Source organism: Tenrec ecaudatus, chromosome 13, assembly GCF_050624435.1.
Source record: "Tenrec ecaudatus isolate mTenEca1 chromosome 13, mTenEca1.hap1, whole genome shotgun sequence".
NCBI classification, from domain to species: domain Eukaryota; kingdom Metazoa; phylum Chordata; class Mammalia; order Afrosoricida; family Tenrecidae; genus Tenrec; species Tenrec ecaudatus.
Window position 1 is genome coordinate 11416818 of NC_134542.1, and position 26855 is coordinate 11443672.

Consider the following 26855-nt stretch of genomic DNA (forward strand, 5'->3'; position numbering starts at 1 on the left):
TAACAACAGGGATCTTAAAAGCTTGTGAGCTGAGAGAAAGGATGAGAATCAAAGCGCATGCAAAACAATCAGGTCCACGCTCCTCACCGTGAGGCCAGAGGGATTCCATGGCACCTGGCTACCAACAGCAACTGCTTTGAAGGGACCACAGCAGTCAGGCCTAGCTAGAGTGCCCAAAAATGTGGCCCCAAACTCAGAAATCATAAGAAGAGCAAGACTTACGGCTCAGCTAGAGACCGGTAGGACCTCTGAGCCTATGCTTGATAGTCGTTGGCTCTGGAAATGAACTTACCCCTATGGTTTAGTTTTCAGCCAAACAACAGACAGGTGGGTAGAGGAAACAAAAACACTAATCAGTGACGTAGACACGCCTTCGGGTACTTAACCATTTGGGATGAAAAGGGCAGCACCTCCCAGAGGACAAAGCTCAGAAGGGTTGGGAGAGAAAGCGGAATGGAAACAGAGAAAGTGGGGTGGGTGATGTTGCACTGCGGGGCCTGCAGTCAATGACAGGAAATAAGATGTGTTTGAATGGCTGAACAGAAAACAGATCTGTCCTGCAGACCTTCACCCAATTCGGAGTTCAGAAACATTTTTAAAGCAGGAGGATCAACAACTTGGCACAGTGGAGTGAGGGCATCTTTCTGGGTGGCGATAGTGGGGATGATTTTCGATCTGGAAAATATATATTGGGAGCCATCGATATCCCATAGCTATGGAGCCTCCTGCCACCGGGGTCGGCCTTCCAAACCCCATGACTCTGGGCATAGAGAATTAGGCTGCTGAGACTTTCCTCCACTGGCCCCTTGGCCTCCCAGCAGCATTCTCAGACAGCAGCCCTCAGCACTGGGCTATTTCCCCCAGGGCTCCTGAGCTACCTCGACTCCTGATCCTTGATAGGGCAGAAGGCTGATTGATGGGCTATTCCCAAACAGCCCCAAAAGTCAGCGTTTAGTATTTCGTTGTTCTCTTGTGTCACTTCAAAAGTAGAGGGCTGTGAAATTGAGAGTCCACAGAAAACAGGCTGGGTTTGAGAGGAAGAACTTGAGAGTTCCTGTGTTTACATTTGGAAGAAGGAAGGCCAGAGCACTTCCTAGAGGTGAGGATGGCGAAGCTTTGCCTTACATATTTTGGACAAGTGCTCAGAAGAGGCAAGGCCCTGGAGAAGGACATCATGCTTCATAAAGTAGTGGGGCAGTAACAACGAGGAAGGGCTCTCGATGGGATGGATTGACACAATGGCTGTAACAATGGGATCAGGCATTGGAACCATTGTGCGGATGGTGCGGGGCCAGGCAGTGTTTTGTTCTGTTGCGCATCGGGCCACTTTGGGTGGGTAGTGACTCGATGGCATTTGACAACATGTTAAAATTGCATGCGCCTGCACACGTGTGTTGAGGGGGAAACTCTGTAAAATCTGAGCACGTGACTAAATCCTGCCACCTATCTGCTGACACCGTTACTAAGTGTTGTAATCTTGAGACATGCAGAGAATAAGGGGACAGGGCACTCAGCTTGTGAGAAGCATGTCTTTTCCTCTACCCACGCTGAGAACAGGTGGTAACAAAACTCACCGGGAGGTTTCCATAATTACATTGTTATATTGAAATTATAATACACCTGGACATTTGCAGTAGATGCCATGGTGGTGAAGTGGGGTGGTGAGAAGATACAGGGCAGTGGGGATCGTCCCTGATGCCACACAGGCTGTGGAAACCACCTCCAGGGCGCACACTGCCACTGTGCAAGGCACCAGGGCGGGCCTGGGACCCTTTCTGAAATCATGAATAGTCTAGGGTGTTCTAGAATGCCAGTCTTTGGCACAAAACTGTGAAAACAAGTTATTTATGGTTCAAGAAAAGGTGAAATAGTCTCAGAAGACTCCTCATGAATAAAAGATGAAATACTGGTGCTTGTGCCATCTATAAAACGAGTGAGTGCAGAAGAGTCTCTTTATGAGTCAAGACCAGGGTAGCATTTTACACAAAGAGGCCTTAAAACAGAAGCACTGATATCTAGCGGACATCGAGTATTTTCACTGAGCATCAATCGGAAGGGAAACACGGAAAGGACAATTTCACTGACAGCAGAGACCAAGCACTTAGCAACAACACATCTGATCGGAAGTCATGCAGGAATGTGTTTATCTTGCTGGCCAAAGACCCAGCAATCATGCGAGTTCTTTAGAGTCTTGGCGGGGCAGGCACTTGAGTACTGCTCCATTGTGTCCTTGCCTGGTCCGTGTTTTAATGCTCAGAATACTCAAGGAGACGGCACTCTTATACACCAAAGAGAGAGTGAGTGGCTTTCTGCAAGTGGCACTGAGGCTAAGGATACCGCCATCAAGTCCCTAAAGGAGCCCTGGTGGCGTAGCAGTTACAAGATGGTCTGCAATTCGCAAGTTCGGCAGTTCAAAACCGCCAGCCACTCCTTGGGAGAAAGATGGAGGTCCTCCTGTCTTATAGGGTCACTGTGTCTGTGTTGACTCAATGGCAGTGAGATCCTGAGGAAAGCCTATGGCCTAACAGCTGGGTTTGCAGTCTATTCTTTGGAGCTGTATGAGGATCAGCAGAAGCTGCTTCATCTTTGAACTGAAAAAGAATAACAACAAAAAAGCCTCCTGAACTGCAGGGCAACCTGGTCCACGTTAGATTTCAGATACTTCCAAACTGCTGTCGGGCCAGAGGCACTTTTTTCGCTACCTGCACATGTTTCCATGATTTTCCTCAGAGGCCCTTGAGTGTACATCAGTCCCACGAGAATCCCGGCCAGGTGCCCCACGAAGGAAGTCCTAGGAAGGAAGGAGACCACACTTGATTACACAGGAAATCGAAGAGCTTATCATTTCACTCACTAGTGACAAGGCAGACAGGCACACGACTCGCAGGACGTGTAGCCACCACGCTCCTTCATCTCGTGTACTTTGGACATGTTTTCGGGAAAGATCAGTCCTGGTGAAGGACCGCAGAGGGTCCGTGAAAGTGAGGAAGATCCTCGACAAGGTGGGTAGGCAAAGTGGCTGCAACAACGGCTTCAAGCCAGCCAATTGTGAGGATGGTCCAGGCCCCGGTGGTGTTTCCTTCTGTCGTCCAGAGGGTCACTGCCAGTGGGAAGCCGCGGAACAGTACCTAATGACATACTGCCCAAACAAACCCCGACATGCGTCCACACATACTGAAAGTCATAAGCCACACATATGCAGGCACGACCACACACACACAGACATATTCACTCCAAAGATATACACCTCACTGACTGTGTAACCTGATCTTTTGGGCAATGTAGTTTTTCTGTCATGAATACTCCTAGTTTATAAAGATGGTGAAACTTTCTGTTTTAATGTATGTTGGTATAGTTGCCTCTGCTGTTTTGGGTGGGTGCTGCTTGTATGTTATAGATTTTATCCTCTCACTTTGGACCTTTCTATATAATTTCATTTACATTGTATCACTTGTAAACGGCATACAGTGAATTTTTAAATTAAAAAAACACACAACAAAACAAAACCAGTCTTCTGGTGATTTACATAGATACAAAACTTCTATGATGGCTTTTCATTTAAAATCCCAACCAATCAAACGATTAATCTTCTATCTCACATACAATGTAGAGTGCAAGACAACTGAAGGCCTTTCTTGTCTCACTAGGTGGGTTTTCAGTAGTCTGAGTTAGAGTCTAATTGCCCTAAAACAATGGCAACCAATCAGGAAACGTGAGACTGCAGCACACCATCCTTCAGTTCCCACAGAAGCTCCAGCTCAACAATTTAGCCCATCTGATTATTTCACTTAATATATATACAGGTATGCATTGTTAAAATGAAAATAGGAAAGTTATATTAAGTTTTGATCCAAACTGAGAACTGCTCAATATTACCAAATGGAGGAGAGGTGGTTAGATACTATGTCAGGAGAGTGGGGAGGGAGGGGGGGAAATGAGGAGCTGATGCCAGGGGCTTACGTGGAGAATGATGGGGGCAGTGAATGTACAAATGTGCTTCACACAATTGATGTATGTATGGATTGTGATAAGAGTTGCATGAGCCCCTAATAAAATAATTGGGGAAAAAAAAGATACTATGTCAACTAGACATTCCTGGCTAGGGGTGAAGTTCAACCTGTCAATCAAGTGGTAGTTTGGTGGCACCTCCTTGCGGGTGTCGCCTCTTGCATAAGAGCACGATCAAACAGCACTGATTCCTCTTTGCCACTTCACCTTACTGGAACATCACTGGGTCTCTGTGTCTGTATTTCTGGATGCACAACCCTGAGAGCTGTCAGCACTCCCGTGCATCCACCGACCTGGGATCTATGTGACTGCGTTCACGGCTTCACCTCAGCCTCATCGGCCTGACTCTGGAGAGGGCCCGGGCTAACACTGAACCTATGGACTAGAGTTGGACTGGGCTAAGGTGCCTTCTTGATATAAAGTTCTTTCTTTTTTATAGTCGAATGTCACTGATTTGTTTCTCCAGACAAGCCAGCCCAACACAAAAGCAAACCATCCATGAAGCGTAAACAGAGGCTCACTTTAAGAGGGATACAGGCAGTTCCTGACTTACAAGTTCAACTGAAACTCCATCAGTTGAAACAACTTTATCATCAGTTTTGATAGTAAAATACTTCCCCCTCCTTTTATTAATTAGTATTGCCTTTTATTATGAGTATATTGATAAACTGATGTCTTGGGGGCCTGGAAACATAAACCTGGTGGTGCATTTTAAAATACAAATTACTAATGGTACCCCCAAAACTTAGCCTTCTGCCATTATGTTCACTGTGACTCATAGCAACCCTGTAGGACATCGGACAGGGGAGGGCTACAACCTAAAGAGTTTTTGAGACTAAATCTTCATGGGAGCAGAGCTTTGTTTTTCTCAAGGGGAGAAGATGATGTGTTTGTATTGTTGGCTTGTTTGCATTCAGTGCTTAATCTGCCGTGCTGCCAGGATACCTTTCCTGGACCAGTCAACTCTGTCTAGATGACCACCACATCTAGTGAAGTGAATGGCCTAGAACTGCAAACACTGACCAGATGAACAGGGAGTACGCCCTCACTGCATTGAGTCAATTCTGACTCATGGCAACCCTACAGAACAGGCTAGAACTGCGTCTGAGGTTTTACAAGACTAACTCTTCACCGGAGTAGAAAGCCTTGTCTTTCTCCTGAGGGGCAGCTGATAGATTTCAACTTCTGACCTTGTGGCTAGCATCCCAACTCGTGACCACTGCACCACAGGGTTCCTTCCCAGGAAGCTCTGGAGAACCGCTGCCTGCCAGGCCTTTTATTGGCTGAGTCTTGGGGACATGCTAGGCAAGATCATCATACACTCCTAATGGACACCCCACTCACAGGCTTAGGTGTGGCAGACTCTTGGGGACTAGGACCAGAGTTAGAACTGTTTCCTTAAAAGTGGTGGCGGGGGTGGGGGGGTTCTTATGCCTTGAAAATACTAAGATTAAGATTAAGGACATCAGTAGGGCAAACTACATGCAAATAACAACAGCAACACACTCACTGCCTTCCTTCCTACCAACCCAGCATAAGCTGGTCTGCATCACTTGAAGGGGCTGCTGGGAGGCATTGCTCAGCCATGCTGCAAAGCATGCCCGCCTTCAAGCACCTGTTACAGATTCAAGATGCAGTGCGATGATTGAGCCCTGTGACAAGCTGTGAGGCCCTCCTGGATTTAAACGGAAATCCTTTCCATGGTCCAAGAGGCTGCCCAGAGGCAGACAACGGATCACTCTAAGACATACTCTCTCGTGGTGCTGTAGAGCTTGATGGAGAGGCAATGCTGAACAAGGCCAGGGAGGAGACAAGCAGTCAGCAGGGTGTATGGTCTGTTGTACTTTCTATAATTTCCTCTGTAACGGGGACTGATGGCAGGTAAGGACTGAGCTAATCAGAGTTGAGATTTGAGGATCTTCATCTATCCACCAGGATCAACCAACAAATCAACAATAAGATGTGGCAAACATGAGAAGACCTGGTGGCACAGTGGGTTACGTGTTGGCCTGCTACCACAAGGTCAGCTGTTCAAAACCCCTAGAAGCTCTGTAGGAAAAAGATGAGACTTTCTACTCCTGTATAAGAGTTACAGCCTCAGAAACCCAGAGGGGCAGTTCTACCCTGCCCTACAGGATCATTGTGAGTCAGCATAGACTCCATGGCAGTGAGTTGGGATAAGAGGGGAGATCGTAATGACCTCTGTCTTTATGTTGCCAATTTTCTGTCCTTGCCACTTTCTCCACACCAGCATTTGCCTTTGGCAATAGCAGTTGGGGGAGGGGCATGGTTGATATATGCTTGCTCTTTTCCTCACATGCCCCCTCCCTCCCTCCTGTGGCCCCAAAAGTAAAAACTAGGTACCTACCACTCTGGCATCCACCAAAGGCAGCCATACTGGCTGTGCACAATGCCAACTACAGTCCCACGGCTGGGCGCTGCTGACCACTGCTGTCTGCTTGAGGCCCAGGCTAACAAGAGGTGGGCAAAAACAAGGGCTGTGCAAAGATAACAAGACACCTGGAAGCTCCTCAGAGTCCTGGTGGTGCGGAGGGTTAGGTGCTGGAGTGCTAATAGTGAAGCAACCCTCTGTTCCTTGGGAGAAAGATGGGGTGCCCTGATTCACAGCTCGATTCACTGTCTCAGAAACCCTGTGCAGGGTCGCTAGGGGTCAGAACATTCTTGGCGGCAATGGGCAGAGAAGAGCAACTCCTCAGGTCTCAATGCCATGCCGCGACCTGGCATCAAGCTGGTTCTCTGCGCATCACCAAGCGAGCTTCCATCGGCGACAGCGTTTTGTGTGAGGGTAAATGAGTCCTGAACCCAAGTAAAGCAAAGTATGCGTTCCCCACAATTCAAATGCAGCTAAATTCAATTGCTCTTTTGCCGGAAAAGTCACAGGGTATGAAACTTATGGCCAAAACAAATCCGTGTGTTCACATGGGGCGCAGGATTAGGTTGTCAGTTCAGATCATCATCAACAGGTTTTGCACATGCATACATGTCCTGTCTGAAGTTGGCAAGGCACAGAACTCTTCCTGTGAGCGGAGAGGGGCAGAGCACATACCGCAGGACAACTATCTCGGCCTGGCCCCTGCTCGCCACAGGCCGCAGTGCTCCCACTAATCAGTAAGATAGCAAGATAGCAGACAACCACCCTAAAAATCCCCAAATCCCCCCAGGACCAAGCCACCTCACTGGAGGGGGAAACCCACCGCTTAGTACAGGGAAAATGCTCTTGAAATGTTAGTTGGATCGATGACCTTTAATCATGAGGCTTCAGAGGTCATTTCTTTTTAAAGTGCTCCTCTCGGGACGACACCATGTGCAGATTCCAAAAATTCTTGGTGAGAATGCTGGTGTGATGGGCAGGAAAGGCGCATGGGAAGTGAGGGCCGAGAGGGGCTGTGATCACTTCCACGTTGAAGTGCGGTGACATGAATGCGCCTTGGCTGGGAGCACACTCTGCCATCTGCTCCTACTATAGACAAAAGTATTTCTGGACGCCACGTGAATGAGTGTTTGCGCATCACCTCCCGAGAATAAACACAAAATGAGAAAATAAATTGGGTTGTTTATAGCCCCATATTAACACGTGCTACCGTTACAAAGCAAAGACCCCTTTCTTGTAAGCTGGGCCTTCACTGGAGATTCCAAAGCCCCAGAGTAGTCAGAGGAGCCCTGGTGGTAGCCTCGAGGTTATTGGTTGGGTGCAAACCACAGAATCAGAAGTTCAAACTCAACCAGCTGCTTTGGGGGAGAAAGATGAGGCTTTCTGGTTCCATAAAGATTTACTCCTTGGGGAACCCACTGGAGCCGTGTGACTGGCCTGTAGGATCACTATGTGTTTAGTGGGCTTGGTGGGGTGTGTGTGTTCATTTTGTTGGTAGCAGAGTCCCAGAGGCACAGTGGCTACAGTGCTCTGCTGATAGCCCAAAGGCACAAGGAAATAAACAGACCCCAGTACTGATACCCCACATAGACATTAGACTTCACGACACTGAGACCACAGGAGCCACAAGGTGCTTTGCTACCACACAACTGTTCTGAAAGGGACCACAGCCGAAGGTCCTGAACGGAGGGGGGTGAAATGAACAAAACTCAAAATCCGGAAGCCATCACGCTTGTAGAGACTGGTGGGACCCTCAGACTGGCTCTCAGCTACCCTGCAGGTCTGGAGCTGAACTTACACCCGTGGCCCCATTTTCAAACAAACAATAGACAGGTCCACTGGAGGGGCAATGACACTGGGAAGGTATTCACAGCATAGACTGGATAACTTTTGGAGATCGAAAGGGCGGCATTTCCTTGAGGACAAACTTCCGAGGGTTCGGAAAGAAGGCATGGTGGGAACAGGAAAGATGTTTCACTGTGGGAATTGCAACCAATGAGATGAAACAAAGGGCGAATGGATGGTTGAATGGAAAACTGATTGATCCCGTAAACCTGCACCCAATTCACAATACAAAGTTAAAAAAAAAAAGCATGTGTTATTTTAAGCCAGTAAACTTAAGATCATCAGTAGATATCTAATACAAAAGACAACACAGGATAATTAAACATCAAGCCAGAGGGAGACAGAAAATCGTGATGGAACTGTGTGAGTTCCAGGATATCCTGACACCTGAAGCTGCTACAACCTGAACCAGCATCACTGGATCCAGGAATTACGGAAGCCCGGGTCTCTGCCCACCTTTGCTTTCTTGATCAAGTTACGTAGGCCTGTGCTGGATTTCCCTGGGGTGTCACTCTAAGGGCCCTGTCTAAGCTGATTGGGGTGGCAGAGGCACCGCCGAACCTCACATGCAGGAGTTCCAGTTCAGCAAAGGCTAAGCCTCCAGGTGAGGGGGGGGGGGGCTTGATGACAGCAGCCGAAGTACCAACAGGATCGTTCTTGTGTTTGCGTTAGAGAGTTAATTCCCAGGACCTACTATGCCCTTGGAGGAGGAGGAGCCCTGGTGGTGAAGTGGGTGATGTGTTGGGCTACTAACTGTAAGGTCAGCAGTTCAAAACCAGCACTTGCTCCTCAGGAGAAAGATGTGGTTTTCTGCTCACGTGAAGATTTATAGCCTCAGAAACCCACAGCAGCAGTTCTTTACCCTCTGGGGTTGCTGTGTGTTAGAACAAATCCAATGGCAGTGATTGAGACCCCCTTGTATTAGAAACAGCTTCATCTTTCATGTGCGGATGCGATAAAAACACATACCGCAGGGATCCAATGTGAAGACTTGCAAAAAAAAAAAAAAATCCCACATATTGCCTGACATCTTGTAGGCATTGAGAAAAATGTTTACTGAGTCAAATTCCAAATATCTCACATTTTTAATAAACTGAGAAACATTTTTAACTACTCACTTCTGCTACCCGTGAGCTCTTAAAATCAAGATCACAAGTCAAGAAGCAGAGGACTAGGGGGAAGGGGGAATGTTGTTGTTGGACATTATAAGAGCAATTGCATATTGAGAAAACATCCCAGCCCAGTCCAGATCAAGTCCGTAAGTCCGATGTTGGCCCATATGTTGATACCAATCTGTAAGTTCCTCTTCTGACTCACACAACACATGCAATGATGCTGAATGCAGGAAGATCACAGGCCAGTGGGTGGGAAGTCTTGTGGATCCAGTGGCAGTGGAGGCAGCACTGGCAGGGTCTCTACGTGGTTCCTTCAGCTCCAGGGCTCTAACACAGCTCCATGTGTCTTTTCTGCAGAAATAACTCACAGGGAGAGAGCATGTGTCCCACCTCCAATGAGCTATTTATCTCCTTAGTGCCTCCAAATGAGGTCATCAAGCTGCGACCTGACTTACAGGCCAAACTCCACTCCTTCACTCTTAAGTCTCAAATTGACAACTGCTTATGTAACTACCACAGAGCCCATTCTTGCAGCCTGTTCACTTTGGGTGACCCTACTGGTATTTGAAATACCAGTGACATAGCTTCCTGCATCACAGAAACACACAAGCCACCACAGTATGACAAACTGACAGACCAGTGGAGGAATGGGGCTTGGGGGTGGGAATGGAACTCAGTAGGTGTGTACTGAAAGAAGGAGAATTCAGAAGTCAGGCCCCGAGCCCCAGGCGCCCCTCCACTCTGCCTGCCTGGGGACCACCTCTGTGCTGCTGGGAAAGTATGCTGCTGTTAGGTGCCATTGAGTCAGCTCCAACCCATTGCTGCCATAGACACAACAGAAGGCAACACCGCCGGGTACTGCGCCACCCTCACCATTGTTTCCCTGCCCGAGCCCACTGTTGAAGCCATCTGTGTCCATCCCTCTCGGTGAGCACCCTCTGCTCCTTGGCTGCCCCTCTGCTTTACCGAACGGGATGTTCTTCTCCAGGGACTGGTCTCTTCTAACAACATGTCCAAAGCATGCAAGATGAAGTCTCGCCATCCATGCCTCTAAGGAGCACTCTGGCCATACTTCTTCCAAGACAGATCAGTTGGTCCTTTTCACAGCCCACGATTCTTTCAATATTCTCCCCAGCACTGCCATGCATATGCATCTATTCTTCTTCAGGCTTCCTTACTCAATGCTCAGTTTTCAAATGCATAGGAGACAATGGAAAGTACCATTGCTTGGGTAAGGTGTACTTTAGTGCTCACAGTAACATCCTCTTTCCAATTCTCTGAAGAGTCTTGTGCAGCAGATTTACCCAGTGCGACACATCTTTTGATTTTGACAGCTGTTTCCATGAGCACTGATTGTAGACCCAAGGAAGCCAAAATCCTTGACAACTTCAACCTTTTCTCCATTGATCACGATGGTACCTACTGGTCTAGTGGTGCGGATTTGGGTCTTCTTCACATGGAGTTGTAATCCACACTGAAGGCTACAATCCTTGATCTTCATCAGCAAGTGCCTCACATCCTCCTCACTGTCAGCAAGCAAGGTTGTGTCATGTACGTACTGCAGGCTGTTCATAAGCCTTCCTCTAATTCTGATGCCACATTCTTCTTCACATAAACCAGGGTCTCCGATGACTGGCTTAGCACACAGACTGAGTGCATCTGCTTATAGGATACCGCGCTGGGAAAGTATAACTGGGACTCACAGTCTCTGGTGACAAACATGAGAACAAGGCTCCTTTCAACGAGTGAATCAAATCCGCATGACGGCTCACAGAAGGCAGGGCTACCAGTGCAGCGTGTCAGGCTCTGGCTCATACAATACTTCCCCAGCCTGAAATAAATCAGCCTCTGCATTCTCTTTTTGTAGCAAAAGCCCTCTAAAAAGGAACGCTGACCATATCTAGCTGTCACACCTAAAAGACTTGTCCCACCAGGTGGGTTCCATCTCTTACTATTTTCTCTGATCTGTTAACACCCCTTCTCTCCCCTCTCCCCATTTTATTCTTGATTCTTAATGGGGCGGGAAGAGAAGCGAATGGAAATGAACTTGTAAAAATCCATGGTGTCCTGGTGAAAGGGGGCCTTGAACCACCATTAAGAATGAAGACCTCAGCGGCAGCTCAGACTAACAAGGATGGGGGAAGAGTTGTCCTCTCTTTACCGGGGCACCCACCTCCCCATAGGCCGGAGGGTAGATGACAGTAGCTCTGCTCAGCCCTTCCAGACCACACAAACACCTGTCCCTTCTGTGGCATTTGAAAGGTCCTTAGAAATGGCCTGTGATACACAGTAGAGAGGCAGTGGGCCCCAGGCACTTGGTAGCAATCATGGGCAGTGGAGTGGGATGTCTGACAATGGAGTGGGACGAATGACAAAGGAGTGGGGTGAATGGCAATGGAGTGGGATGTCTGGCAACAGAGTGGGGTGAATGACAATGGAGTGGGATGTCTGACAATAGAGTGGGATGAATGACAATGGAGTGGGATGAATGACAATGGAGTGGGATGAATGACAATGGAGTGGGATGTCTGACAGTGGAGTGGGATGTCTGACAGTGGAGTGGGATGTCTGACAGTGGAGTGGGATGAATGACAATAGAATGGGGTGTCTGACAATGGAGTGGGGTGAATGACAATGGAGAGGGATGAATGACAATGGAGTGGGATGGATGAATCTTAAATGGACTGTTGAAGTTGCTGGGGAAAATCTTTCAAATTATGGTTGTCCCTGCAAACAGCTTCTCATGGGATGATCCAAGACAGATGGCTCCATCCTCTGATGAACCGCCACTCTGTGCCGCACTCTGGACCAGTTTCCACATCCCAGGAAAAGCTCCTTCCACTGCCACCTGGAAAGGTGGGTGTCTACTGACTGGCCGAGTAGAGGTGTGACACCTGAACATGACTAAGATCACTAGTGGTGTTGTTAGGTGCCATCAATTCAGCTCTGACCCATCGGGACCCTGTGCACAACAGAATGAAACAGTACCCTGTCCTGCGCCATCCTCACACATGTTCCTATGTTTGAGCCCATTGTTGCAGCCACTGTGTCCATCCATCTTACCGAGGGCTTCCCTCTTTTTGGTACCAACTCCAGTTTGCCAAGCATGATGCCCTACTCTGGGGGCTGGTCTCTCCTGAGAACCTGTCTAAAGTATGTAAGTCTCCCCAACCAAGTCTCTAATCTAAGGAGTACCCTAGCAGTACTTCTTCCAAAACAGACATGTTTTCCCCTTTTGGCAGTACTTATCATGTTTCCATGGCACTTAACAGTGTTCTTTGCCAGCATCATCATTCAGACCCGTGGCCTCTTCTTTGGAAGATCATTGGTGCCCATGGTAAATCCTTGATGGTGGAAGCAGTGCCAGTCTCCTGAAGCGCACAGTGAGCATCCTTGAGTCCCTTCACACAAACATGTTTGCCTGGTTTGCTCCTGGAGGAAACAAATGGGGTGGCGGGGGTTGGGAGGCTGCAAGATCAGGAAGAGCCTGAGGTTTGCTCTCACATCCAGGCCAATGAGAAGTAGGGTTGAGACCCCTAATTAATGCTCTTTGGGGGTTTGGTTTTGTTTTGTTTTTTTCACTCAAAATAAGGTTGTTTGGTTAGGGAGGAGACCCTCACTATTCCTAAATGCTGCTAGCCAACTCACTGGCTTGGATAAGCAACGTTTGAGGGATCTAACACTCTGACTGTTAGATTTTGTGTTGACTGGCTGGGCCAGGATTCTTGGTACTTGGGCAGCTGAGATCTAATAAGCCCCTGTGATGTGACCTAGCCCGCTGTAATCAATGCCATAATGGGATCTGCTGGGAACAGCCCACAATTGTGAGATTAGGGTGGAATGCAACCCTCTTCCTCAGGCTACAGGCCTGAAGCAATTGAAGGGAAGTTTCCTGGGGAGTGTGGCCTACTTCCTAAAGAAGTGAACACTGTGGGAAAGCTTGCTTGCTTTTGGGCTGGTTCTGGATCCTGAATCTGAGTCATCTACCTCCTTGGGTTTGAGTCAATGGCCTGGCAATATTGCCTGCTGACCTTGGATTCATCACCTTCTAACTTTTGCTTCACCCACCTCTGCAGCTATCAGCCAGCAGTGTTCTTGCTAGTCTTGGGTTCATCAGTCCCTACAGCTGTGTGAGTCAGGATAAACCTCTGGGGCTAGGACTGGACCTGTCCATTTCTATAATGGTGGGAACCAATTTCAAATAAATACATTTTTGTAAGTGTGTGAGATTGTGTTCTCACTTATTTCACTGGTCTTGCTTCGCTAAAGAACCCACCTAAGGCAAACACTTAGTGGAAGTAAACTTGCCTCCATGTCTTTTCTCCCCTCCCCTGTGACTCAGCAGAGGCCAGGAGGCGAGAGGAGGACACCAGGTGTTGGCATTAGGCTAGATGGACTACACAAGGCTTACTTTTGGACACCCAGTTCACTACCATGAACGTCTGGAGTCAAGTCCAAGCCCACTGTCACTGGGTCAGTTCTTACTCAGAGAAACAGTGTCAAACTACTCCCATGGTTTCCAAGGCTGCCATCTTTAATGAATCGGACATCCTTCCCCGATAGAGTGACTGGGCGGGACAGCACTTTCAAACCTTTTCATTAGCAGGTAAGCACGTCACCATGGTGCCACCAGGCCTCTTTCAGGAGCCACTGACCAGCTCCACTGCTGTTATGCATGTGAACATCTAACATTGACGAAGGTATGCAGAAGAAAATTCAGTGCATGTGAATGATGGCAGAGAATATTCAAAGGACCATGGACTGCTAAAAGAACAAACAGATCTGTCTTGGAAGAAGTACAGCCAGACAGCTCCTTCGAGGTAAAGATAGTCAGACTTCACCTTCTGTACTTTGACCATGTTGGCAAGAGAGCAGTCCCTGGATAGGACATCCCGGTGGGTACGCGGAGTGGCAGTGAAAAGAGGAAGACCCTTCTCCAGATGGACTGGCATTCGGCTGCCTCAGTGGACTCACCCAGGAGAGTAACTGTGAGGCTGGCACAGGATGGGGCGGTGTTTCCCTCTGTTGTGCTTAGGCTTGCTGTGAGTCAGAACTGACTCAACAGCACTTCACAACAGCAACAGCAACATTGCTTAACTCCTCCCGACAGGAGAGGCCCCAGGAGAGCCGCGCTGTAGGGTTTCCGAGCCTGTAATCTTCAAAGAAGCAGACAGCCGCCCACACAGCTTTCGCCCACAGAGCATCCAGGGGTTCGAAACGCCAACCTTGTGGTGAGCAGAGGAGAGCTTAAGTCCTGTGCCTCCAGGACTCCTTACGTATGCAGTTGCATCGAAGCCCAAGCGATCAAGGCCATTCTCCCACAGGGATCTGCCAAAACGACACCACCAGAACCGCACATTCCCATTGACACAACACTGGTGAGGAGATCAGAGGTGGATCGGGGAGTCTGCATTGCTCATTCAGAGCCTCCACTTGTACATTCAGTACAAAAGAGCACTAAGAGGTTATCAAGTCATTGCTCTGCCGCCTGCATCGTGCTGAATTATTTAAAGCTCATTTGAAAAGCACACGCATGCGCGCACGTACACACACACCTGACAGTTTCTAAAATGCTGTTTGACAATAGCATTTTTAACATCTATAAAAACATGTGCCAGAAGAGCAGATCTGCACACGCTTTCATTAGCAAGTCCGGGAGTATTTTTACCCAGTGGGACCTCACACTTCACAAAACTGTATGAGGAAGGTGGGAAGGGATGCGGTCCTCTGTTCAGAGTTCATATGCCTGGCCAGCCATCAGACAGTAAAGCTGAAGCCCCCCCCCACCCCCACCCCAGATCAAATTAACTGGCTCACCCAAATCCAGAGGTTGGATGCGACAGTCCTTTCAACTTTTGTCCTTAAATCTTCTAAACTTAATTCATGAGAAATGTTTGGGGAAACAGTTAAATAAAGTTCTAACTCTTAAGTTCAGCCAAGAGTCTAAAAAATAATGCAGGAACGATTTGCCAAATAATCTTTATTTTCCCTACTGACTTTTCATGTTATCTTGATCTTGTTTGCCACTCATGTTATCCCCAAAAGAGGTAGGTGGGAAATGTGGCTTTGGATCAAGGAATTCTGATAATTGAGACAACGGACAACACACACTGCCCCAAATAAAACCTGTTATGCATTCACCCCTTGATGACAAAATTAAAATGCTTCCCTGTGGAATTCAGAGGGGCACAGTGTCCATTTTAAAGGCGCCCAATGTCACCAAGTCGGCACCCACTTGTGGCGACCCTACAGGACATGCTAGAACTGCCCCCGAGGGCTGCCAAGGATGTGAACCTTTACGGAAGCAGGCTGCCTCGTCTTAGTCCAGGCGGGCAGCTGACCTTCTGGTGAGCACTGGAGGGCCTCAGTGTCGCTGCATGAACTGATTCCTGCTGCCCAGGCAGAGCAGAGTTATCTGGATCTTATCTTAGTTCCCAGAGAAGCTCCTGGGGAGCCAACTTTACTTGGGAGGAACACTGGTTCCGCCGCAAGCCTGTTCCCAGCTGGTTATCACAGAATAATTGATGTACTAATGATTTGGGGGCACAGCACCAACTGCCTTCTTTTTGCATAAATTGGACCAAGCCTGAATGTCAATGGGAAATGGCCCTCTTGCCTATTCAACTCCTCTGACTTTTAACTAAAAATTCACTTAATACTGCAGAAAAGGGGATATGTGCAGGCAGAACGAGCTCTCTATTTAAAAACATCCCTCCATTATGCTGAGATGGGAAGGATTAGGCAAATTCATGTGAAATCTCCAGAGATTTATCATTTTATGAGCAGAGAGTGAATGTGTAATTGTAGAACATTTGTCTCCAAAAGCATCTCCTAATAAAAATTTTTTTAATTCCTAATAGGCTAAAAGTGCACATTCTACAAGCTCCAAAGGGAAATGAGAATGCTCACAAGTGTCATTATTGGTTTTGTAATGAAAAAATATTAGTAAGAGAAAAAAAATCAAATCAGAATAATTGGTAATGAACTTTCCCTAATAAAAACACCCCTTTTGAGGAGAATCCATTACATTGGGCTCTTCACTTTGGTTACAGGCATTTGCTGATATTACTATATAACCCAGGACATAGGATTTCCCTTTAAATGTTTTTCTTTAAGCTCCCAGCCCCTCCCCGCAAAATAAACTCTGGCATCATTTCTCCAGGACATCCACTATAGCAAAGCCAAGTCTGGCACCTGTCACCAAGTCACCAGAATGGGTCATTAATGAACTCAGTTAGTTCAGCACGGATTAGGTAGGTGTGATCGCCCACACACCCACCATTACATCACAGCAGGCTGGCCAATTAGTTTCAACCTGGGCAGTGAGCCTCCTTCTAGCCAGCGCTGTGTGGGCCCCGGAAAGCATCTGCTTCCCTCCTCCTTCCCCTCTGCCTGCTCTGCTCTGTGGTTCTGAGGCAGCCGGTGGTGCACAGCAGGTTCTAAACAAGGTCGGGCTAATTTGCAGCCGGCGGGAGCCTCTGTGCCCAGCTTGGACTGGAGTTGTCCCTGGTCCGTGCGGTTTGATACCACCTCTGAGCGTGAAGAAGTGTCTGTTTTTCAATGGGGCCCCGGCAGGGCTGTCCAATTACAGAAGACAAAACGTATCCACATGCCACTGAGAGGACAATGTACCAGGGAAAGGCGGGAGGGAGGGGATGGCCTAATGGAAACTGGCTTCTGGAGGACGTAAGAACAAATGGAGCAGACACGCACAGGCCTTCGGCAAGGGGAGTTCGTAACTCCTGGGTTCAAAAAATGACGCAAATATCACAACTAAGTGGAGTCTAAGGAGACGAGACCACTGCATGGATGTGATGCATCCTGGCTGAGATGCCTGACAGAGAAGGGGCTGATAAGGAAAAACTGAATCAAGTATGAGCTTTAATGAACCAAAAGAACTCAATGCCATCCATCGAGTCAATCAAAACTCCGAGCCACCCTGTAAGGACAGAGCAGAACTGCCCCCTGTGGGTTCCTGAGACAGTCACACTTGACAGGAGTTGAAAGCCTCATCATTCTCCCAAGGGGCGGCCGGTTGTTTCGAACTGCTGACCCAATACTGCAATATTGCTTCCTGAATTGTAGTAGGTGTGCCAACCTGATGCAAGACACGGATGATGGAGGAAACAGGCAGGTTACACCTCATCCCTCTGTTTTTTTTTCTCTCAAGGACTATTTGGATATTTATAAGCTCATGCTCGGGCTGCACCCCTCAAGCATCTCATTAACTCACCCCTAACGCAATGGCTGGGACTACTTGCTTCTCTTCGGCGAGGCGAGTGATGTGAGCTGGTGTTGATGATGTCAGCCCTTACTAAGTCTGTGAGCTGGACGTTCCCCAGCCCTGCTCTGTACCACCTTGGCCTGTCTCTCCTGTAAAACCAGAGCTATTCTAAGAAAGATTATTTTAAAAATAGGAGAATCATATCTTCCTTTGTTGGCCCCCACAGCAGCCCACCGTCTCCTTTCTTTATTGTCAACCTAAAGGTCGTTCTATACTCACCTATATTTAAGCCAGCAACGAAAGCATTGTCCATGGCATTCTCCACAGAGCAGAACGTGGGCGATGCAGTGGAGTCCCCTGTCTCTCCTCACTCACAGACGCGGCCAGTGGAGATCAGGATGATGGGCAAATGCAGGGTTTCTTTTTGTGGTTTTGGACCATCTTGTTTTCCAGTCATAGAACTGAGAGCAGCCAAGATCTACTGGTGCACTCACCACTGTGACAAGTGCAGCTATGAATTGGTCCTCTGTGGAGAATGCGATTTGGAGGGGACAGGGCTGGGCTGTGAAACTGGAGGCCCCTCGAGGGCTGGGCCAGAGCTTGCACAGCCAACTCTCCCTTAGGGATGTCATGGTACTTGCATGCATTTCTTCTAGATACCAGCCCCTTCCTACCCACAGCAACTTTGGGCTGCAGGGCCTCAGCCCACATAGATGCTGGGGACCAAGAACAGGTACTCACTGGCTTGGTGCTGCCTGTAAAACTACCAGGACCATGGCCATGTAGGAGGCTAGCCTGGCAGCTGGACACTGCACTCCACCCCACCTCTCACCAGCAGGAAGGAGCCCAGGGCTAGGCAGTCCCCAGTTTTCTAGAGGTTAACAAAGACCCCCTCCTCCAGGGAGGGGACACTGTGCAGCCATGGTCACTATGCCTGGCACCAAGTTATTGTGCAGAATAGAGTTGTTGTTGTTAGGAGCCATGGAATCAGCTCCAGCCCACAGTGACCCTGTGCATAACAGAACGAAATACTGTGCTACCCACACACTTGTACCTATGCTAAGCCCAGAGATGCAGCCACTGTGTCACTCCACCTCATTGAGGACATTCCTTTTTCTGCCCCGCTCTACTTTATCAAGCTTGATGTCCTTCTCCTGGAACTGGCCTGTCCTCACAGTACGTCCAAAGTAAGTAAGACACAATCTTGCCATCCTTGCCTCTCAGGAGCACTCTGGCCTTACTTCTTCCACATGGGTTGGTTTGTCCTTTTAGCAGCCCATGGTACTATCAATATACTTCTCCGGCACCACACTTCAAATGCATCGGTTCTTCTATGGCCTTCCTCATTCGATGCCCAACTTCCACATGCGTGCGATGCAATAGAGAAAAGCATGGTTTGGCTCAGGCACACCTTAGTCCTCAAAATAACATCCTTGCTCTTCAATACTCTAAAGCAGGGGTCCTCAAGCTTTTTAAACAGGGGCCCAGTTCGCTGTCCCTCAGACCCGTTGGAGGGCCAGACTATAGTTAAAAAAAAACCATGAACAAATTCCTATGCACACTGCACATATCTTATTTTGAAGTAAAAAATCAAACGGGGCAAAAACACCCGGCGGGCTGCATGTGTCCCGTGGGCCGTAGTTTGAGGGCGTCTGCTCTAAAGAGCTGTGTGCAATAGATTTATCTAATGCAATATGCCCTTTGATTTTTGGACTACTTCTTCCATGATCATTGATGTGGATCTAAGTTTAAGATAAAATCCCTAACAACTTCCATCTTTTCTCCATTTATCCTCATGGTACCTATTGGTCCAGGTTGAGGATTTGGGTTTACCTTATATTGAGTTGTAATCCGCCCTGAAGGCTACACTCCTTGATCTTCAACAGCAAGTGCTTCAAGTCCTGCTCACTTTCAGCAAACAAAGATGTGTCGTGTGCATTCCACAGGTTGTTAATAACCCTTCCTCCAATCCTGATGCTGCCCAGTTCATCATATAACCCAGCTTCTCTGATGACTTACTCAGCCTATGCACTGAACAAGTATGGTGAGAGGACCAACTCTGATGCACACCTTTCCCAATTTTAAACAACACAGTATTCCCTTGTTCTATATGCAAACTGCCTCTCAATCCGTATATCATGACTTCAAGAGCACAATGACGTGTTCTGGAATTCCCATTCTTCTCAAGGGTGACCACAGTTTATTCTGGTCCACACAGCCAGAAGCCTTTACACAATCAATGAAACACAAGTAAATATCCTTCTGGTGTTCTCTGCTTTGAACCAAGATCCATCTGCCATTAGCAATGATATCCCTTGTTCCACGTCCTCTTCTGAATCCGGCTGAATTTTTTCCAGTTCCTTGTCAGTGTGTGCTGCAACTATTGTTGAATGATCTTCAACAAAATTTTACTCGTGTGTGATTACCAATGACACCATTGAGCGTTTTAATGGGAGTTTTCCAGTCAGTTAGGCACATAGCTATCTGCCAAATTTCCTGGCACAGATGGGGAAGTGTTTCCCGTACTTCTTTAGCTTGCTGAAACATTTCAATAGGTACTCCATCAATTCCTGGAGCCTTGTTTTTGGCTAACGCATTCAGTGCAGTGTTAACTTCTTCTGTCAGCACCATTGGTTCTTGCTCACATGCTGCCTCCTGAAATGGTGGATTGTCAACTAGTTCTTTTAGGTACAGTGACTCTGTGTATTCTTTCCATCTTCCTTGATGCTTCCTGCATCATTAATAATTTGTCTCTGGAAACTTTCAAAATTTCAACTTGAGGCTTGAATTCTTTCTTGAGTTGTTTTACTTTCAAATATGTTGAGTGTGTTTTCTTCCCTTTTGGTTTTCTCATTCTGGGTTCTTGCACATGATGTTCTATTGAGCTTTGTTTTCTCGAGTTGCCCTTTGAAATTTTCTATTCAGTTCCTTGGCTGCATCCTTTCTTCCATTTGCTTTAGCTTTGCTACTATTAAGAGCAAGTTTCAGAGTCTTTTCTGGATCAACTTTGCCCTTTCTTTCTTCCGTCTTTTTACTGACCTTTGGCTTTCTTCATGATGATCTTGATGTCCTCTCACAGCTTATCAGGTCTTCTGTCATTGGTGTTCAATGCTTCAAATCTATTCCTGATATGTTCTTGAAATTCAGGTGAGATAGACTCAAGATCATAGTTTGGCTCTTGTGTGAATTGTCTTGTATGAATTGTCTTCCGCTTTAGCCTGAAACTTACATATGAGCCACTGGTGGTCTGTTCTACAGTCAGCCCCTAGTCTGGTTTTTGCTGTGATATTGAGCTTCTCCATCATCTCTTCTCACAGATGTAGTCAATTTAATTTCTGTGTATTCCATCTGGGGACATCCATGTGTATAGTTGCCATTCATGTTATTGAAACAAGCTATTTTTTATGAAGAAGTCACTCATTGGTTTTGCAAAATTCTATCACGTGATCCCCAGCTTCATTTCTATTACCAAGTCCTTAATTTTCAACAACTGTTCTTTATTTCCAAATTTTGCATTCTAATCATCAATAACCATCAATGCCTCTTGATTGCATGGTTGATCAAGTTCCGACTGAAGTCATTGGTAGAATTCTTCAATTTCTTCATCACTAACTTTTGTACTTGGTACCTATGTTTGAATAAGAGTTGTATTGATTAGATTTCCTTGAAGGTGGATAGATTAATTGGATCACAGATAGTATTGTACTCAAAATGGATTTAGCAACATCCTTTTTGGCAATGAATGTCATCCTATTCCTCTTGATTGTGTTATTCCAGCAATCAGTAAATCGTATAATTTTCTGATTCAAATGGCCAATACCAAGTAATTTTGGCTCAATAATTCCTGGGATATTGATCTTCATGTGTTCCTATTCATTTTGACTCCTTCCAATTGTCTTAAATTCATACTTAACACATTCTGAGTTCTGATCATTAGAAGATGTTTGCAGCTGTTTCTCTACCTTGAGCCGTGCCCCATCAGCAAATGAAGATCCAGAAGGCTCCACTCCCACGGGCTTTACCCGACTCCTGTCACCATGGTCAGCATCCCTCCAAGCAATCATCTCCTCTGCAGTCACGTTTCGAGTGTCCTTGGAGCTGAGGGGCCCATCCTCTGGCAACGCTCTGTGCTTCCTTTGCTTAGGCTTTCATATTTGAGAATGCTGCGTAGCTATGCATACGGTTTCAGAAGTTTCTTCCTTCTTCATCCTCTATTCTGAGTCTGGAAGCTCCACGGAAGCCTGCTCACTTTGGGTGACCCTGCTGCATTTGAAATACCAGTGACAGAGCTTCCAGCACCACAGCTCACCCAAGCCACTACTGTCAGACAAACTGACAGGAAAGTCATGGGCAAAATAGAGCATTAGTAAGTGAGGGTCAGGTGGAGGGTCTGAAAAGAAGAATTACCTGGTGTTTAGTATCTCAGTCTTTATCACAGTTGTGAACAATCACAGGTTTTTGAAACTATATAGAGGGCATCAAATAAAACACTGACCAAAACAACAACCACAACAACAAAATGCACACACGACCAAGAAGCACCAAAGAAAGAACTATAAACAACAAGGGAATCAAATTTATCAAATTTCCAAAAAGACTATTCAGGCTCACCAGGAAGTGGGAAACCCGGCTGCTGACATGAAGTTACAGAGAACACGCTGATAATACTTATAAAGGCCCGTGAAGAGCTCCAGCCCTTAACCCATGGTTCTGCTTCTGGGAACCTGTCCAAAGAACATGCGAGGCCTGAGTTCAAGATTGAAAATTGTGGTCTGAGATGTCCTCCATGGTGACCTGAGAGATTAGGTGGCAACTAGTCCTGGAAAAATAATGAATGATAAAATACACTCTGGGAGAACCATTACACACCCGTTAAACAGGAAGCTTCTATGGAACATCTCCAAGTGGGGAAGGGAGAAGATGCGGTTGTGTCCCAGGACAGCCGACCGTGAGCCCACGAGGCTCACACTGGTTTCTTCTGGTTGGAAACAAGGAGGACCGTGTGTTTTCCTCACCATACACTCATACAAAACTCAAGAACCCAAGCTCACTGCCAACGAGTCCATTCCAACCCACAATGACCCTGTAAGACAGGGTAAAACTGCCCCTGTGGGGTTCCCAGACTAACATTTTACAGAAACAGAAAGCCTTGTATTTCCCCGACAAGAGGCTGGTTTTGAACTTCTGACCATTTATACAAGGGGGCTTCAAAAAGCTCCTGTGAAAGATGGAGTTAAAAGATAACTGACTTTTGAACCTTTCTTCTGAAGCAGACTTGTATGATTTTCAGCTTTTCTACAAGGAATATGGTGTTTTCCATTGTTGTTGGGTGCCACTCAGTTGGCTCTGACTCATGGTGAAACCTGTGACAACAGAACAGAAGGAAACTGTGCCTGGTCCTGGATCATTCTTGAAATGCTTGCTAGGCTTCAGACCACAGTTACAGCCACTATGTCAACCCATTTCATTGAGGGTCATACAACCATTGTCACTGAGCTGGTTCCAACTCAGAGCAACCCTATAGGACAGCAAGAATGGCCCCTGTGGGTTTCTGAGACTGCAAATCTTTACAAAAGCGGACAGCCTCATCGTTCTCTCACGGGGTAGTTGGTAGGCTTGAACCATTGACCTTGATATTAGCAGGCTAATGCCTGACCCACTACAGCACCAGGGCTCCTTGTTAAAGAGTCTTAAGATCAGGGAAATGAGGTGACCTTTCCAATCAACCACTGTATTCGTTCTTGTTTAAATAGCTGTAGAATTTAACCATTTAAAAAATATTATGCAAAAAATCTTAGAAACAGAAAAACAACTCAGGAAAATTCAGTAGTCAGACAAAGCTGTCATCTTTGTTCTTAATTCACCTCCTATTCAGCCCGAAGTTCTCCCGACTGCAGTCAGGAAATGGGCCAGGCCACCCAACCCAGCTGGTGGCAACAGGTGGGGTCTCCTCTCTTTCCACACACGGGCTGATTGACTGGTGGGCTGTAGCTGAGGTCGCTCAGCAGGCCTTGGGAAAGCTTGGCCCTCACAGTCACAGGGGCAATTCTTACACACCTTTTCCCTCAAAGAATTCCAATTCTAAGCCAGGGCAAAGGCACAATATCAAAATTTCTGTCTTGCCTCATAAAGTCTGAACTTAGGGGAACCATTGCATCAGACTAAATATTGCTCTCACCTCACATTCTTCTCACCTGTAATGTTCCCAAGACAGGAGAACTTAACCAACTCTCTTAGGGAATTCATATAACTTCCCTCCTCTCCTGGGAACCTACGACGAGGAGAGAAGGGAAATGGACGTGATGGGCCTCAAGGAAGGCCCGAAGGCTCCACTGCTTCATACAGCTGCTCTCCGGGTGTGTGGGACAGTCCAGAGAACTGGGCTCTGTAGCCGACTGGGAACACAAATGTCCACGAAATAGAGCAGAATGCGACTGTCGTTAAAGGAAAAAAAAAGCCAAGTTTCAGCAGACACAAAGACAAACAGTATAACCATGCAATGTACACATGCTTCAGAAAATGCTCCTTCGGGACCATGAATGAATGACTTAGCATGCACATATACACTTAGCATGCACATGAACACGACGTTCAGCCAGGATGCTCCTTTTGAGGTGAGGGTGGTGAGACGCCGTCTCCTGTACTTTGGACATGTTCTCACATGGATTGACACGGTGGGTGCAACAATGTGCTCACACAGGACCCTTGTGAGGCTGGTACAGGACTGAACTGTGTTTCCGTCGGTTGTATACAGTTGTCATGATTTAGAACATACTTGACGGCCCCTAACAACAACAGGAGCCATGATGGGGTAGCGGTTATGCAATGGGCTTCGATCCACACCAGCAGCTCCACCAAAGATAGATGGGGATTTCTACCTGAGTAAACAGCTACAGTCTTGGAAACCCACATGGGGTCACTATGAGGCAGCATTGACTCGCTGGCAGTGAGTCTGATTTTTTATTTTGGAACAACATACCCACATGGGCATGCGCGCACATGTGTACACACACACACACAAAACCTTGGGAGCATCATACTGAGCCCATCTAGGCTTCCAGAGATTAGAAATCTTCATGGGAGCAGACACCCTCATCCTTCTCCCAAGGAATGGCTGGTGGGTTTGAACTGCAAACCTTGTGGGTGGTGGCAACCCAAAAGTGCCTAACCAACAGTGCCACTGAGGCTCCTTCCCATCACATTATTCCTATTAAAACCTCCTTTTCTGAAGATGATGGTAGTCAACGCAGACATTGTTAACAATCACCACCACGGGGAAAAAGTGACACCAGCAATTGCCCAAGCTGAGAAATTGAAAAATACCACTACCCACCCTTGAAAGACCTAAATTTGAATAGCGGCCCCTCACTGGGCTGCCACAAGCCTTTTGAAAACCCTATCTCCTTGCTGAGTTCTCCTCCATCACATTAATCCAGGGTCATCCCTGGATTTACATCTTTGTCACTTGCCTGTCTCCACAGAGCCCCATCCAAGCTCCTAGACTCATCCTGGGTGGTCTCACCCACCGCTCATGGGCTCGATCATCCAACACCTTACCCTCCTGGACTCCAAAGTCCCTGCCTTTTCTCCCACCACTCCTCAGTGGGATCATCCCACAGATGTGCACACCAGGAAAACCTCCTCTAGCTTCCTGCCCTTGAATTTCCTGCCTTGGAAACTCTGACTGGGATTGACTGAATGGCAGTGGATTTGGTTGTCTTCTTCTTCTAGGTCACCGTCATCACGGGAACAACCCTCTCAACGGAACTCATGAGAGGGAGGCCTGAGAAGCTCATCTGGTGTGAGACCCTCCCATGCACGGGCCCCTTCTGACCCTGGGAGGGTCTCCAGCAAGGTGTTCACATGGTCATACGCTTTTGTAAAATCTGTGGGAGTGAGCTATCTTTAACCGCAATCAGTTGAAACTGCTCTTTCCACTTCCACTTCCACTTCCCCTGTGTCACACGCCCCGCCCCACCCACATGTCAGGTGGTGCTGGAGGGCCACAGATATTTTTAGGTGTCAGCTACATGGAGGCTGAGATGCGTTTCCTTGGGTTCTGTGGGGGTAAAATTACAGTATGTGGTTTGCAGTCACATTAGCGTACAGTGAAGTATGCTAGTTATCTCGGTATAAAAATGGCTCCCAGAAACAAGCTGAACACCCAGATTGTAGCAGGAGGGTAATGGGGCACAGGGGCAGAGGTCACCTCACAAGCTAAAGAGTCCTAAGGCAGCTGGGATTGGCACAAAAAGCTAGAGCTTGGACCCCCAAATACATACGAAACTCGCAACCACTGAGTCCCAGACTAACATGTCCCAATTCATGCCGACCCTGTTACTGCGGCCATACATTTTTTTTTTTTTTTAGAATTTTGAAAACGGATTTTATTCAATCAAGCAAAATCATACTCCTATGAAAAGAGAAAATATTATAAGATAACAATTCTTTTTTTGTATAATTGATTGGAATTTTCCCCCCAATCATTTTATTGGGGGCTCTTACAACTCTTGTTACAAACCATGAATCAATTGTATCTGACGTATCTGACATATTTGTACATTTATTCCATCATTGTTTTCTAGACAATTACTTTCCATTGAGTCCTTGGGATCAGCTCTTTTTTACCTTCCCTCCTCCCAGCCCCCGCCACCCCAACCCTCATGGCCCCTGATAGATTGTAGATTGTCAATTATTTTCAAATTTCATTCCGACCGCTGTCTCCCTTCCCCCCTGGTTTCTGTTGTTCTTCCCCCTGGCTGGGGGTGTGAGGTTATGTGCCATTCATTGCGATTGGTGCCTCCTTCGCTCCCCAGTTCTCCCCCCTTCCCCCTACCCTTTGGGTATCTCTATTCCCATCCCTGTTCCTCAGTCCATTTTTATGTGAGCAGGTAGTCTCATCTTTCTCCCAAGGAGCGGCCGGTGGGTTTGAGCTGTTCTTAAAAACTCACTGCCATTGAGTGGAGACCGACTGATGGGAACCTTCCAGGACAGGGTAGAACTTCTCTCTCTGAGTTTCTGAGACTTTAACTGTTGTTGGGAGAAGGAATCCCAGTCTTTCTCCTGAGCACCAGTTGGTGGTTCTGAACTGATAACCTTTCAGGTTGCAGCCTAACATGTAACCACTATGCCAAGAGAGTTCCCTTGAACTGCTAACCTTATGGAAAACCCTAATCTCCAAGTTCTCATCTATTCACAGCCAAAAGAGCCAATCTCTCAAACAGGTCTAGACACGACTGCGCAGTTACACCAGGGCAAGCGTGGCCCCCTT

General features: G+C 47.2%; 1 protein-coding gene across 2 annotated transcripts in view; it reads right to left on the bottom strand.

Moving 5' to 3' along the window:
* Positions 1–26855, bottom strand: part of RHBDD1 (rhomboid domain containing 1) — a 107806-nt gene that overhangs the window by 47658 nt on the left and 33293 nt on the right. For both annotated transcript variants that reach the window (XM_075529381.1, XM_075529382.1), the window contains exon 4: positions 2703–2791. In XM_075529381.1, the coding sequence (XP_075385496.1) occupies positions 2703–2791 (89 nt within the window). The remainder of the gene's footprint in view (positions 1–2702; positions 2792–26855) is intronic.